Source organism: Manis pentadactyla, chromosome 8 (genome assembly GCF_030020395.1).
Source record: "Manis pentadactyla isolate mManPen7 chromosome 8, mManPen7.hap1, whole genome shotgun sequence".
NCBI classification, from domain to species: Eukaryota; Metazoa; Chordata; class Mammalia; order Pholidota; family Manidae; genus Manis; species Manis pentadactyla.
In genome coordinates, this window is record NC_080026.1 from 50,145,761 (window position 1) to 50,161,833 (window position 16,073).

General features: G+C 40.0%; 1 protein-coding gene across 1 annotated transcript in view; it reads right to left on the bottom strand.

The window, feature by feature from the left end:
- Window positions 1–16,073, bottom strand: part of PCNX2 (pecanex 2) — a 388,374-nt gene that overhangs the window by 246,534 nt on the left and 125,767 nt on the right. The window contains exons 10-12 of the mRNA XM_057505727.1: window positions 9,684–9,829; window positions 2,502–2,655; window positions 2,383–2,415 (exon numbers count right to left, since the gene is read on the bottom strand). Coding sequence (XP_057361710.1) covers window positions 2,383–2,415; window positions 2,502–2,655; window positions 9,684–9,829 — 333 coding nt within the window. The remainder of the gene's footprint in view (window positions 1–2,382; window positions 2,416–2,501; window positions 2,656–9,683; window positions 9,830–16,073) is intronic.

Genomic DNA, 16,073 nt, shown 5'->3' on the forward strand with positions numbered 1-16,073 from the left:
GGGACTCCAGCTCCATAAAACTGATTGCAGTTTTTTGCTACCTCTCAGATATCCCATGGAATTTTGCTTTCTGGGTTCCCATTATAATGTGTTATCATTGGTTAGAACTGTGCCTAAATCTGTGTCAGCCAATTCATATCCTCATCACCCGACACTATATTGCATCTCTGATCCTCAGAGTGCTTTCAGTACCCACCCCAACCCACAATTGTTTATGCTCTCCTGAATCTGTTTCTCTTACATCTAGATGCACTTCTTTCCTATTGCACCATATCTATTAGCATGTCATTATTGCATTTATATTTGAAATATAAAGAGTTCATGCCAAAGTTTTGTTTTTATTTTGCTATCTTATGGTTTAATAACTTGCTCAAAATGTACCACCTCTTTGCCCCTTGGAAGGAAACAAAGAAGAAAAGTCAGTCAAGAATTGACTAAACTTATTAATAGCCCCTCTCTGCAAACGTACAAAGCGGTGTCATTTTTAAAGCACTTTGGTTCACATGACAGCCCCTGACAAATGAAACTTAGCCAGAGCTGGAGAGAGCAGCAGGCCTGGGAACCATCTCTGTGCCCACACTTAGCTCAGTCTCTTGGCCATCTCCCTCCTGAGGTTTTCTCATCTATAAACTGGACATAATAAATCATCCTTCTATATACTCACATGGCTCAGACAGATTGCAAGAGGAAATGTTTTATAATAGCTACTATATTTTCTTTACTCACTAGAACTGTTAGAAAAATGCCAACTCAAATCAGGGACTAATCTACTTAGAAATCTGTGCAAGTCAATTAATTACTGTAATAAACATCATTGGATGTCTATGTCTTATTATGACAGTGAGAGAAGTCATGTCCTACTATCTCACTAGGACATGCTTGCTCAGATAAAGGAATAGCAGCTTGATCTACTCCTCTAGGAATCAGACCATGTAAGACAATATAACTCCAACTTAGAGCAAGGACATAGGGGTCCTGAGAATGAGCAGTCATTGCAGAGCCAGATGCTTATTCAGCTGTACTCTCCACCCGCCTTTACCAGCACACTCTGCATCATTCCTGGAAGTACACACAGCAAGTGAAGGTTATAGCATATCATGTCCCACCCCGAGCCACCCAGGAAAAACAGTGCCACTGAAGTATTGTTACTAGAAAGGAGGGCTTATTTACTGAAGCAGGAGGAGGAGGATGTGGCATCTAGGGTGGGCTTGAACAAAACATTTCAGAGCCACACATCTCTGCCCTCACCACCTACCAAAGATTTCTAATGATAATCACAACCATACATCTTAATACCCTAATTATGCTACTTCTACTTATCTTGACATTCAGACTCTGGAATAAAAGATGTATTATATGTAAACCAATTAAGGGGAACAGGAATTTAACAAGATAGCAGTGTATGCCATGTGATTGTCCAATTAAAAGCTTTTCTTAATTACCATGAGCTAAACATGAGTGATCACAGATTTAAAAGCAGTCCTAAATCCTGGATATGAATTTTTTAAAAACGCAGCAGAGGAAAGATCAAGCATTCTTTCACTGGGAGAGTATTTTCAGGGTCACCCAGGAGCTCACCATAACAAGGAAAGACAGTTTCTCAACAGGCTATGAAGTCCACCAGGCAGTCGTCTCAGTGCATAGGCATGGAGCTGGAGACCTATGGGGCAATGCCGACCTTGTCCCACAGCACCCGCGGGGGAAGGTGCAGCTGGGCAGCAGAAACCCTGTGCCTCAGAGCTTATCGAAGAATCCCAGACCACCAAGAGAGCTACATTGGTGAGCTGGAGTCTCAATTATAAATTAGCCCAAAGCTATGGCATAAATAGTAATAATACACTACAACTGTGGAATAGGGAGATAACCTTCATGTAAAAGAATGATTCATGCTTCCATAACTGATACTCTCAATAAGGAAACCTACCATTTATTAAACCATTTCTATGTGCCAGGCACTGTTCTAAGCATGTCACATGGACGGTTTAATCCCCATAGGCGTTTTCATTATTCTTATTTCCACAAAAGGAAACTGAGGCAGGAGAGTTTATATCTCCACACACGTATCTTACTCAGGAGTCCAACACTCAAGAAGAGGAACCAGGAAATAAATGGAGGCAATCTGACTACCGAGTCTGCAGTCTTCCCCTGCAGGATCCATGCTCTATCCTGATATGAATCCAGTGGATACAAAAGACCCCACACACACACTCTTCAAGCCCACCCACCCCATACCTCCCCCCACTACACTGGGCCACCATGCATTGATATTTCTATTCATATATTCAATATACATGTATACTGATACTTTTTCCTTTTAAATAGATTTTGGCTGTTCTACACAAGCAGACAAAACAAGCTACTTGCCTGTTATTGGAAACTTACATGTATTGGTGAGGCGGGATCAGGCTGAACACTCTAGAACACAAATCAGAAGTGTCTGTGTCATCATCTCATGATTTCAAGCATACACTAGTGATGGTAAGAATTAGATGAGGTCTTGCCTTTAATAGGGAATACTGGCAGCTGGCCATGACAAGGCAGAAAAGGAGCACCCACACATCTTTGCAGAAGCCTCGGTTCAATGTCAGAAATCCGAGCAGGGAAACTAGGACAATGAGTAAAACTGCCAGCACATTTTCCTTCACATCCTCAGTTCTGTGAAAAATAAACAAATAAAAGTGAAGGAAACGATATTCTCTATTTTTAAGCAAAGAATAGCCAACTGCTTCTGAAAAGACTGACAGTGACAGCACAGCTGTTATCTTAAGAGTGCCTTTCTATTTGGTAACAAGATTTTAAGATTTCTTCTTTTCCTTATTCCTGTGTTTTATAAACAAAATCCGTATTTTAATCCCAGATTTCTGTTATTGAAACAAATGAAATATAATCTCATTGGGTCTACTTGGATGCTAAAGTGGGTTTTACTGGGAGAAAGCAGTAACTATTTCACCCACAACACTGAAATGCAGTTCAGATAAAGAGTTTCATGGGCTCCTTTAAATGGGGGAGGAGCTGCATTAACACCTGGCTAAAGCAGGACATTCTTTACAGATATAATCTGTAGAGCCAGAATTTGCTGCCCAGCCTCGGGACCTGGGAGAGCTCCAGTCAGAGAGATGGCAGTACCAAGGGTCTGACTGAGCTGTGATGTGACCACAGTCTCATTGGGTGGCTTTCTCCTGGGGGACTCCTCAGAAAAGGTGTGGGATAGAGAGGGGGGCTCACCCACAGGTGAGGTTTATCCATGGGTGTGCAATGGGAGAGGTGAGGAGTCTGGGGGTACTAATGCAAAGGCGTTTTGGCTGAATCATGGGACAAGATGGGGAGGCAACAAGGACAGGCAGGGCTGCTAGACGTGAGAAAGCAGAGGGTCAGTGCCAGAGATGGTTTGGGAACATTGGAGGGAGTTAGAGGGAATATGAAGGATGAGCAGAAGCTGGGATTAGGACTTCAGAGGTGGAAGGCTGCTATGGGAGGACAAGATGGAGTTACGGTGCAGTTATGAACTGTACTAAGGGAACAGGTGTGGGCCACAAGGTCAGGACTTAGACGGGTCACTCATGGGAGGGAATTATGAGTATACTTCTTAGCTCATCAATTTTTGTACATGCATATATTGGTCTTTCCCATTAAATTATGATCATTTTTAGAGACAGACAATTGGCCACTTCATTCCTGGCACACAGGCACTCCTGAACATTTTTATTATTAGTAGAATTTTTTATAGCAGTTTTAGATTCACAGATAAATTGAGAGGTAAGTAAAGAGTTCCCACACAACCCCTTCCCCACCATCAACATCCCCTGCCAGAGTGGTACATTTGTTTTAACGGATGGACCAACACTGATACATCCTTACCAACCAACATCCATAGTCTACCTTATGGCTCACTCTTGCTGTGGTACAATCTACGGGTTTGGACAAGTGTATAATGATATGCTTCCACCATTAGAGTATCAGACAGAGTATTACTACTGCCCTAAAAATCCTCTGTGCTTTGCCTATGCATTCCTCCCTCCCCACTAATGCCTGGCAACCCTGATCTTCCCAGGATGTCATGTAGTTGGAATCATACAGTAGGTAGCCTTTCCATACTGGCTTTTTTCACTTAGTACGAAAAGGCATTTAAGGTTCCTCCATGTCTTTTCATGGCTTAAGAACTCATTTCTTTTATCATTGAATAATATTTCACTGTATGGATGTACTATGGTTTGTTTATCCACTCATCTGTTGAAAGACATCTGAGTGCTTCCAAGTTTGGGCAATTATGCATAAAACTTCTATAAGCATGGGTGTGCATGCTTTTGTGTGGACCAGTAACATGATCACTGGATAATATGGTAAGAACATGTTCAGTTTTGTAAGAAACTGCCAAGCTATCTTCCAAAATGGCTGTACCATTTTACATTTCCACCAGTTCCTATTGCTCCACAAGCTTATTAGCATTTGATGTTGTCAGTGTTTTGGATTTAGCCATTCTAATAGGTGTATAGTGGTATTTTATTGTTATTCTAATTTGCAATTCACTAATAATACATGATGTAGAGTATCTTTTAATATCCTTATTGGTCATCTATATATATTTTTTGGTGAGGTATCTGTTCATATCTTTTGCCCATTTTTTTAATCAAGCAGTTGAGATGTATAAAATTGAGATGTCTAGAACTGTGAAAACCTCAGATATTATGATACTCAAGTTAAAAATTAAGTATGATGCTCAAATTAAAGATTAAAAAAAAATTTCAGGGGGACCAAAATGTATTTGGTGAAAAGGAAAATTTACGTGTTTTTTATTTTCTACTATGCTCTTTTATAGAGCTAAATATATTTTGTTGGTTGTGGTCCATAAACTTATTTTGTTAGTTGAGGTCCATAAAACTTATGTATTCTTTAGTGAGTTCAGCAAAGTTTAAGTATACATCACTTTTTCCCCTCCACCAGGACTCCATTCCTCTACTGCCATGCCATTCTTCATGCATCCATACTTAAATACTGAAATAAAAAAGTTTACTTGCTAGAGAAAGAATGTCATGATTAAGGCTGTATTTTGGAAAGATTTATTTTGTACTGGAAAGGAAAAAGACCAAAGAAAGATAACCACATTCCAGGACAGAGGTGATGAGGGCCTAGGAAAATGACATGGCTGGGGAACTGGAAAGACATGGGACACACAACACCACAGAGTAAGGCAGAAAGGCCTGTGTGACTGAGTGGGGTCATGTACAGTGAAGAGCAGATTGCAAGAATAAAGATGATTCCAAGGTTTCAGTAGAAAGGATCACAGCAGAATCAATGGCAGTGTTCACACTGCTCTAGATGCTGGAGGTACATCAGTGAGTAAACCTACAGATTTCTTTCCAGTGGGCAGTGACAGAAAATAAGTAATGTACACAAACAATAAGTTAATAGTGTTTGAAGATGATTAGTGCAATAGAAAAATGTACAGGACAAGGTGAGAGTAATTATGAGTATGCAGTTAGGGAGCTGTTGTAATTTTAAACAGGAAGGTCAGGCTAAGCCTCAGTGAAATGACGGGTGAAAGTTGCGGGTGTTGGTCATGCAGTATCTGAGAGCAGAGTGTTTCAGGCTTTGGGAGCAGCCAGCACAAGGGTCTCAAGCCTAGAGGCAGACCTGGCTTAGTGAAGAACACCAGGAAGGCCAGTGTGGGTGGGAAGGAGTCTGTAATGGCAGCAGGAGGTGAGGTCAGAGAGCAAATGAGCGGCTAGAGCACAGGGGAATTTGGGGCATTGTGAGCATGTTAGCTTTCATTCTGAGTGAAATGGGGAGCCACTGCGGGGCAGACAGCAGAATAGTGACACTTAAAAAGTCTCACTTTGTTGTGTCAGGAAGAATGGGTAGAAGCAGACAGTGCCATTACAGTGACCCAGATGAGCGATGAAAGCAGCTCAGATAAGGGCAGTAATATTAAAGGTAGAAAGACGTAGTACATACATTTGAAGAAACCGTGAACCTAATTTCTTATGAGAGATTGGATGTGGGGGTGAAAGGCAAGAAAACACAATGATGACTCCAGCATTTTTCAGCTGAGAAACTGGAGGTCTTCAGCTAAGGTGGGGAGGACATAGGTGGAGGAGGCCTGGGATGATGCAGGGATAAAAGGCTCAGCTGGACTGTGATCATAAGGTGGCAATCTGAAAGAAAAACAAGTCTAGAATTCAGGAGATAGGTCTAAGTTAGAGATATAAATCTGAGAGTCATTGGCTTATCTAGTAGTATTTAAAGCCTTGAGACTCAATGCAATCATCAAAGAAAAAAACGAAGGTAGAGAAAGAAAGAACACCAAGAGGGCAGCACCTGGGGCTCAGGGGCAAAGACTGAAGGGGTGGCCTGCAAGGCAGAAGGAAGCCCAAGAGAAGGCCAAGTCCCGGAAGCCGAGAGAAGAAAGCAAATGCTGAGAATGGGTCTGGTGAAATGAGCACTGAATGGTGGGGTCAGAGGGGAGACCTCAACGAGGTCAGCAAGCTCAGTGGAGTATTGGGTCAGGAGAGAGTGAATGGAATAGGTTTGTGGGGAAAATGGGAGAAGAAAAACAGAAATAAGCACAGGAGATTCTTCAAGTTTTGCTGCAAAGGAGGGCAGAGAAACCAGACAGTAGCAGGAGGGAAAGTGGGTCCAGAAGATTTTTAAGGATGGGAGAAATGAGAGATGTTCTTGTAATAATAACACGGATGATGGTCTCAGTGTGAGAAGCATGAATGATATGCCCTCCACTTGTCACGTGGCTAGCTGCTTCTTTTATTTCATACCTCAGTTTGTGCATTTCCTCCTAAGGAAAGGCTTTTGTGACCACGTTTTGACATCAATGTCCCTTGTCCCCCCATTTCCTCTAACTGAGGCCTTTCTGTTTATCTTCATGGCACCTAGCACCAATTGCTCTTTTAGACTATCTCTCCCCATAGAATGCAAACACCATGAGGACAGGGACCATGTCTATCTCATTCACACTCTATACCCAATGCCCAGGGCACAGCCCAGGATGGAGACAGCTCTTGGGGTTTTGTTTTGTTTTGTTTAATTTGTGGAATGAGTGAATCAATAAAATGACACCCAGAAGGGCAGCTTTTCATTTTAGATGCCAACCTGACAAACTAGATAAATGAAAATAAAACCTAATGTGTTTTACAAGATGTGGTAACACAGAAGAGAAAATAAGAAAGGAGAACAGGGATGAGTCCAAAAATATCCAAATAGAATGGACGGTGAACCAAAGGCAAACAGCAGAGGTGTAATTATAGGAATCATGAAGGCACGATTAGAGAATAGGAAGCATTTTCAAGGAAGATCAAGCCTGAATTTTAGAGTAAGCTGCAAAATCCCAAGCAGTGGGCCATAACCTCTGGGAGTTTATAATGTGGTTTGTGTAGTTTCAGTGACTGCTATTTGCCATTTTCTTCCATTCCTGCACAACCCTTGCAGGTTGCTTTTTATTATGCATACTTTTTCTTTATAAACTTTAATTTAGGAATTCAAGTTGACCCATTTGGGACTTTAATTACAACATCCCCCAAGGAATAGCAAAGGCAATTTATTTCTGCTTTTTGAAATTTTATCATAGCAAAAAAAATGTGTGAAATGCATTGCTAAGTTCCTGTTTTTTTACAAAGACCTCCAGATCATAACTGATCTAACTACAAAGCTGAGCTAGAGAGGTGTGCCATGATACAGCCTATATTGTACTCAAGGTCGTGCTGGAGTGGTGACATCCCATGCCTGGACTCTGTGTGCTGATAAAGCTGCCAGGTGATTCTGACCCACAGCCCCACCTGGGAATTACACCCTCCTTGCAAAGGTCCCAAGCTGTTCATGTTTTCTAAGTTGGTGTTTTGGGTTTTTCTTCTTCTTTCCTTGCTGTCAGCTGAGGGTTCACCTACTTGCTTTCTCCCCTCCTAACTGACTACAAAATGGAAAACCAGATCACCAAGCTTGCTAACAGATGAGTGACAGCAGGCATATATGGGCGCTGAGTAGAGGGTGATTTCTCCTATGAATTAACGGCCTGAATCTCAGTGTCTGGATTTAACATCATCTACCTTGGCTACCCTAATTTTACCTTATTTTTTTATTTTTCTTCTTTTTGAGTTCTCGGCCACATTGCAGTTAATAATTATAATCATGGCAATTAGTATTTAAAGAACACTTTGTATGGCTATGTTGCTTTAACCTTAACCTCTCTGTGGTATATGTTATCCCCATTTAGCAGATAGAAAGCTGAGGCACAGGTTTCAAAGCCATCCTAAGGTCACAACACTAGTAAGTAGTAGGGACTGAATCTGACCTGCATGGGATCACCAGAGCCCAGAGCTCCCCACTCCAGCTGAGGGACCCATGTATAAGGGAGTGGTCCTGGCTCTAGGTCACCCGTGAGTACAAAGTTGAAAACCAGTGTGATTTTAATCACCATGCAAGAAAGGTGACTAAACTATAAACTATAAACTTAAAAAAACTACAATAATCTTCTTTATCATCTTTTTAAAGACTTTAATTATATTTTCAGTTACTTTTTTGTCACTGAATGTATTTTAAAATAACAAACCTAGAAATCTACAGAAATATGTGTTTGTAATACGAAGGGTTAACACAAAATAGCCCAACTTTCAATAATTCCTTTTTAACAGAAAAAAATTAATATTTCAAATAAACTGCCTCATCTAACAGAATGTATGATTTTGGATTATTTCACTTAAGTATGAAATGTTCATCTTAAGTGTGTGCCCCTTGGGTAACATCATGTTGTTAGGAAAACCATTGTAACTCCATTCTCTGACTTGTGGGTCCTGAAATTTACTGTTGTAATTTTGCACGACTATAGTTTTTTAGTATGTGATCACACCATTTAAGACCTTACCTTAACAAGTAGTCAGTGGGCAACCACCAACAGCAAGGCAGGCAACCAGCCCGCCACTGTCCCCAGTGGCTGGCATTTAACTTGTGAAACTCAGCATTTGCTGATGACAGCGTTAGTAACGGCCTCTTGAATTTTTGAACCAACACTCCAGAACTACACAGCCTTTGAGGATCGAAATCCTTCCTATGTAACTCTTGAGATGTGGGCATAGAAGTGGGAAGTCCCCATGTAGTCCCATCTCCAACATTCCTTAGAGAACCTGACCTTGCCCCTCTCCCTCTGCACTCAGGAACCATAACTCCAACCCCACAACATTTTATCTGGAGGAACAGTGGTAAGGAGAGGTGAGAAAGAGTAAAAAGGTTTAAAGGAAAGACTAATATTCCAATTAGTGTGATCAGACAGGTGTGAGAAGTAGAATCATCATCAAAGGAAACAGCTAGAAATCACTCCATGTCACTGTCCCTCCTCTCCCCATCTCCCTGGACCCATCCCAGTCAAGACAGGCCCTGTGCTTCATACGGAAGCCTCACACATTTCTAAAAAATGTGGCAAGCTGTGAGTAGAACAATACATAATATTATCCCCAAAGCTAAACTTAAATCTAAGCCATGTTACCAATTCAACTACCTCCTATTTTAATTGCTGAATTACAATTCTTCTGTTATTAGGATCTTACTGCTTCAACTCTGGGTTTGCAGAGCGTATACTTGAAAATGTTCCAGAGAACCTTAGCACATAACAATTTTCATTCAAGAGCAATGGCTATGCTCCCATCATGTCTTTCATCTGTCCACTTGCATGCTTAGTGGCTTACCTATCAAGTAACGCCAACAAGGTAAGTCGATCATACCAGACTTTAATCCACTTGCCAGGGAAAATGATGAACTTGTAAAACTGCTCTCGGTTAAATTTTCCTTGTGTTGAAGAACATGATGAGTCTTCCAGATCCTGACTCAGATTCTTTAGATACCAAAAGAAACAACAGAGAATGGGTTTTGTATTGGTATGTTGTCATAAATATACCTCATAATAAAAATGTATAAAAAGCAGATGTTCAAATTCTGAAATGTAAACCAACATAGTTCATAAAAATGGGTACTCTAAGAAAAGGATAATGATCAAGAAAAAGGGTCTTTCTTACCATCACACTTCAATTCCGTTATAATATACCATTAAAACTAGGTACTCATATCAAATACACATATCAAAACACCACTGTTAATTAAGGCCAAGAAACTACCATGAAAATAATTCTTATGAAAGATCAGCATTCAACAAAAGCTCTTAGATGGTTTAATTGTTGAAAGGTATCTTATTTAGTGTAATGCTGAGATAAATGTTGAAATAAATTTTACTAAGAGTAAAAAGATTTTCATTGACAATATGTAAGTCTCTGATAAGACCTTATATAAAAAAAACCTGAAATATTTATAGAAAAACGTCTAAACCAATAAAACAAAACAGGTGGGGAAATTTAATCCCAGGTTTTAACCCTAAATTAATCTCTGATTGTCTCCAATTCAGTGGAGAAGAATTCAGTTTTGAAAAAACAATTAACCTTCATTGATTTGTCTAACAAATATCTAGTGAATGACTTTTAGGAGCCTCACACAAGGCTGGAAATAGGAATATAAGAATTTGGCACTCAGTCCCTGGCATTTTAATGTCTATAAGAAAACATCCCTTAGACATCAAAACAGTCACACAAACTCAAACTCCGACACAGAATGTATGCCTGGGCCTAAATACAAGCCTGGATAGCAATGTTCATTTTTCCATCTTTATACCTACGTACAGTAAAACTTAAAAATGTTTAAATTTTACTCAATTTCATGTCTTTATATATATTAGACATACTTAATCCATATTCTTAATCTGATCCTAGAAAATCTAAATTCACTGAGAGTCTATTTCTGCTTTCTGTTGACTTATTTTTGCTGGCTCTTATTTATAGTGGCATGTTTTCTAGCATATCTGATAACTTTTCACTAAATCATATTTTCCTTGAATATTCATATTAATTTTTTAAGAGTAATAGTAAAGCTCTGTTCTTTTCATTTAAAATTTACCTTTGTTTCTGCTAGGCACATGGAAGTAATACCAACCTGGCAACATTTTAAAATAAATTCTTTGAGGTGTTTGGTCCATGCATGCAGTATGAATAAGAGCTACAAGCCTATATGGAAATCATCTTGTGGTTATTAGGCCCTAGGAGAGATTTCTGTCCCTGTAACCAACACCAAGGTTTGAGGCGGGCAGTTTTACATGCAGTCCCTCTGGCCAGAGTGGGGATGTCAGAGTTTATTTTCTTAATCCTGACAGTAGAGTGCAGCTTCTTGGGGTCTCAGATGAAGTGGAGAGACTCCAGTTAGACTTTCCACATTGTTCTTTGTCTCCTGTTCTCTGTGCACAGAGGCCTTTAAAGACAAAGCTCCCACTTACCTCCTCCTTCACTCTTTGGCCATTGCTTATCTCCTTGCTAATATCAGTAAGCCTTCTCTAGTGGCCCCATATCCCGGCAGATCTTCTATTTCTAGTCTGTATTTTTTGTAATTGTAGTAAAAAAAAAAAAACACATCAAATTTACCATCTTAACTGTGTTTAAATGTACAGTTCAGTGTTAACTGTTGTGCAACAGATCTCTAGAACTTTTTCATCTTGCAAAACTGAAAATCTGTCCCCATTGAACAACTCTGAATTCACCCTCCCCCAGCCTCTGGCAACCGCTCTTCTACTTTCTGTCTCTATGAATCTGACTCCTCTAGGGACCTCCTGGAAGTAGAATTATTTGTCATTTTACACCTGCTTATTTCATGTAGCATGATGTCCTCAAGGTCATCCATGTTTGTAGCATGCATTAGAATTTCCTTCCTTTGTAAGGCTGAGTAATATTCCATGATATAGATATATCATCTTTTGTTATCTATTTACCCATTGATGGACACTTGGGTTGCTTCCACCCCTTGGCTGTTGTTAACAGTGAGGCTGTGAATACAGGTGTGTAAATATCTGTTTGACTCCCTGCTTTAGATTCTTTAGATAAAATCAGATGTGGACCCAGGAATTCCACTGCTAGGAATTTACACAAAGAAAACAAGATCACAGATTCAATAAGACATATGCACCCCTATGTTTATTGCAGCACTATTCACCATAGCCAAGATACAGAAGCAACCTAAGTATCCATCTATAAATGGATGGATAAAGAAGAGGTGGTACATATACACAATGGAATATTATTCAGCCATAAGAAGAAAACAATTCTACCATTTGCAACAACATGGATGGAGTTAGACGGTATTATGCTCGATGAAATAAGCCAGGCAGAGAAAGACAAGTACCAAATGATTTCACTCATTTGTGGAGTATAACAACAAAGCAAAACTGAAGGAACAAAACAGCAGCAGACTCACAGACTCCAAGAAGGGACTAGCAGTTACCAAAGGGAAGGGGGTGGAGAGGGTGGGTAGGGAGGGAGGGAGAAGGGAATTAAGGGGCATTATGATTAGCACACATAATGTAGGGGGGTGAAAGGGAAGACAGTACAGCATGGAGAAGACAAATAGTGACTCTGTGACATCTTACTACACTGATGGACAGTGACTGCGGTGGGGTGTGTTTGGGGGGGCATGATAATATGGGTGAATGTAGTAACCACAATGTTGCTCATGTGAAGCCTTCATAAGAGTATATATCAATGATACCTTAATTTTAAAAATGGGGGAAAAATCAGATGTGGAATTGCTGCATCATTCTAATATGTATTTTTATTTGTTTTTGCCCTGTATTTTTCCAAAGAGGATTTATGATAGGTTCTAATTTCATATAGGCTTATATACATGAGACGCAGGAGACTGATAAGGAGCTAAGACAGAAAGGGGATGAGGGCAACACAGAAGAGCAGCCTGGAGGTGGTGCTGTCTGCTAACGGTCTCACATATTTCTCTCTGATTTATAAAGTGGAAGGTTATACTTGAGCAGATTACATGAATTTTTTAATCCAGTGAAAGTCACTGATGTCAAAGTGCCTGGCACGCATAAGGCAGCACACCTCCTTCCCCAAAGACCACTGCAGAACTCTCCAAAGGGGCCGGTTTTGCCATCACTTTGTCCCCAGATACTTATGCACTGACTCAGCTTATGGAGCATCAAGCTATTCAGACAATAAAATACTGATGCAAAAGACACTTCATGGGAGAGCTGATCCATCATGAAGGCAGTCTTCAGGCTGGCAATATATAGGAGGGATCGGAGTGTATTATTACAGGGAAGTTGAGATTGTGAATGATGCTTGGGTTCCAGGTTCTATTCCAACATAAAAGAGAGGTTAGTGGCAACTGCCTGGTGTCATGTCAGCAAGACCAGAATATTCTTTTAATGACAATGAATTGCTGGTTTATAGTAAAACTTTCCCCCCAAAAAAGACATCCTGTTCCTTACTGTTTCATGCCAAAGATCGCCAGTAACATGTGCACAGGGTGACCACGGTTTATTGTTTTGTGATGCGAGAATTCACATACAATGCACAAATAGATCAAGGGTAAGCAATAACAAAGATGATAGCATTCTTATGAATTGTTAATAAAATGCTCTACTTAAGTCAAGGTTTAGTATTATACCCTTTGCTGTTAGGGAAGGTCAGTATAAAAATAAATCACATGAAAACTATGTCTACATCTTTTGCAAAAGTTATTAAGATTATGTAATTTATTGCCACTTAAATGAAAACCCTTGTTTAAAAATCATCTCAGAATTTCATGCAAAGAAAAAATTATTTGACTTCTGTGGCAGTCTGCTCAGGCTGCCATAACAAAGAAACAGACTGGGGTCTTAAACAACAGACACTTATGTTCCCACAGTTCTGGAGGTTGGAAGTCCAAGATCACAGCGTGGGCAAGGATAGTTTCTCCTGGCATACTGATGGCTGAATCTCACTCTCCCTGTGTCCTCACATGGCCATCACTCTGTGTGTATCTGCATTCTGATCTCTTCTCATAAGGACACCAGTTATATTGGATTAGGGACATCTCATTTTAACTTAATCACCTATTTAAAGGTCCTGTCTCTAAACACAGTCACATTCTGAGGTCCTGGGGGTTAGGACTCAACATACAGATTTGGGGGGACACAAATCATCCCAAAACAACTTCTCTTATGAGACAGTAAGGTTCATAGACTTTCATTTTTTTGCCTTAATACCAAGGAAGCTCAAAGCTAAACGTAAAGCTAAAAGTAAATTACAGCAATTATTCTTCACTTGTTTTCTGATACAAATTTCAAATTCAAATTTTTCCTCTTCATTTTAATCATTCATTTGTTCACTCATCCAACAAATATTTGTACAAATTATATAAGCCAGAAACTATATACTGAGAATTCAAAGGATGACAAGACAAGAATTTTTACCTTAAAGGGGTTAACAATTCCTGGGGTGTAGATTTGCAAAGCAGACATGATAACAGTGATGTGCACACAAATATAAACATATCTATATCCATATCTATATGTCTAGAAAGAGAGAGAGAGAAGTGAGCCATGGGAGCCTGTAAGATAGATGATTCTGGAGTAAAAGGGTTCAGGGCAGAACTCCTAGAGAACATCAGCAGTGAAGGAGCTGGCAGAGGGGAGGACACTCAGGGGAGATGGAGAAGGCGACTCACATCTACGACTTATGGGAATGCACAGGCACGCTGATCAGAAGGCTGTTTCTGGCTTTCAGTCATTAACTAAGCCTCACTGAAGAGCTGCCATGTCACACTGCCCAGTAAGCCGGGCCTGCAAGTTTATTCTACTATTAGAAGAAAAAGATTAATAAGAGTAGGGGAACAAGGGGAGTTGAACAAAGCCCTTTTCAAGAAATACAATAAATGCTTTTGCTCACACTCCCCATATGGATGTGTTATTTACAGCATAGTACTCAAGGATCATCTCATGAATCTGAATTACCAAGAAGAATTTAAACAATGATTAGCATATTCAGTTGAAGAAGGCAGAGAAGTATATAGTACATTTCAGAAATATTTTTTGGTAGACTGAAAACGTTTACGAATGCAAAAGTCTAACATCCCTTCCCCAGGCTACTTGAAAAGTTCTGTTCAAAACAATGGCACCTTCAAGTGTTCCATAGAACTATAATGGCCACTGATTGTTAAAGGTGTAATTTGTCCTGTATTATCTCTAATCCTCAAAACCTCACAATAACTCTTCCACATAAGTGCTATTGTCCCCATTTAAAATAAAAGAAACAGGCTCTGAGAGGTTGGGCTACTTCCCCAAGGTCTTAACGTTAGGAAGAGCACTGTGGTAGCCGGAGCCTGGTCTCTCAATGCAATCTCACACTAGAGAACCCAGGCCAATCCACGCATCAGGCAGTCCTCACTGGTAAGGTGAAAGTCACCTTTGCAGCAGAACAGTGCAAGAGAAAACATGTATGAGTCCAATTGTGAAAAAACAAATTAAAAACAAATTTGAAAAGGAAACCATCATAAATGGACAATGATAAAAAAGTTTAGACTAAGTAATAATGGATTATAAATAATATGCTATTTAAAACAATTTTAAAGTCAAATTTACAACCTTGAAACATGAATTGTACCCTATAAAAGCTAAACTATAAATGAAGGCCCTTTATGTAGATGACAGCAAGTGATCAGGTCTATAGGACCTCTGCAAAGTCAGAACAGACCCAGGTGGATTTAAATTATATGCCTTCTTTCTTTTTTGGGTGGGGGGTGGAATCTTGAAAATTCCTGAAAGTATAGCGGGAAGGGGTAGAAGAGTGAAGACTGTAAATAATAGTCCTATGTGGCACCATGTGCTCTTCCCCCTGTTGGGAAGGCGGAGTTGAGAGCGACTCTGGTGTCAGAAGTGGGCTCATGAGAAATTATGGCAGGGGCTGTTGAAGAGGAAGCAAGCAGAACTAGAAATCCTAGTCAGGACCAAAGGACAAAGTGAACAGAACACTGAGTGGGACCCAGCCAATACCGCAAGGAACAGGACACTCTGCACTGATGGCAAATTCAAAGTGAAATCATACCTAACTGCCGATATTTCCTATAAAGATAATGTGTACCAAATATGAGAATGCCTAGCACAATGCCTTGCAGAGAACCAGTGTTCCCAACATGCTAATGGATTGCTAGTTAAATCTAGATATGAACAATACCCTGAAGGATAAAAAGTATAAAACACAAATAGAATACTA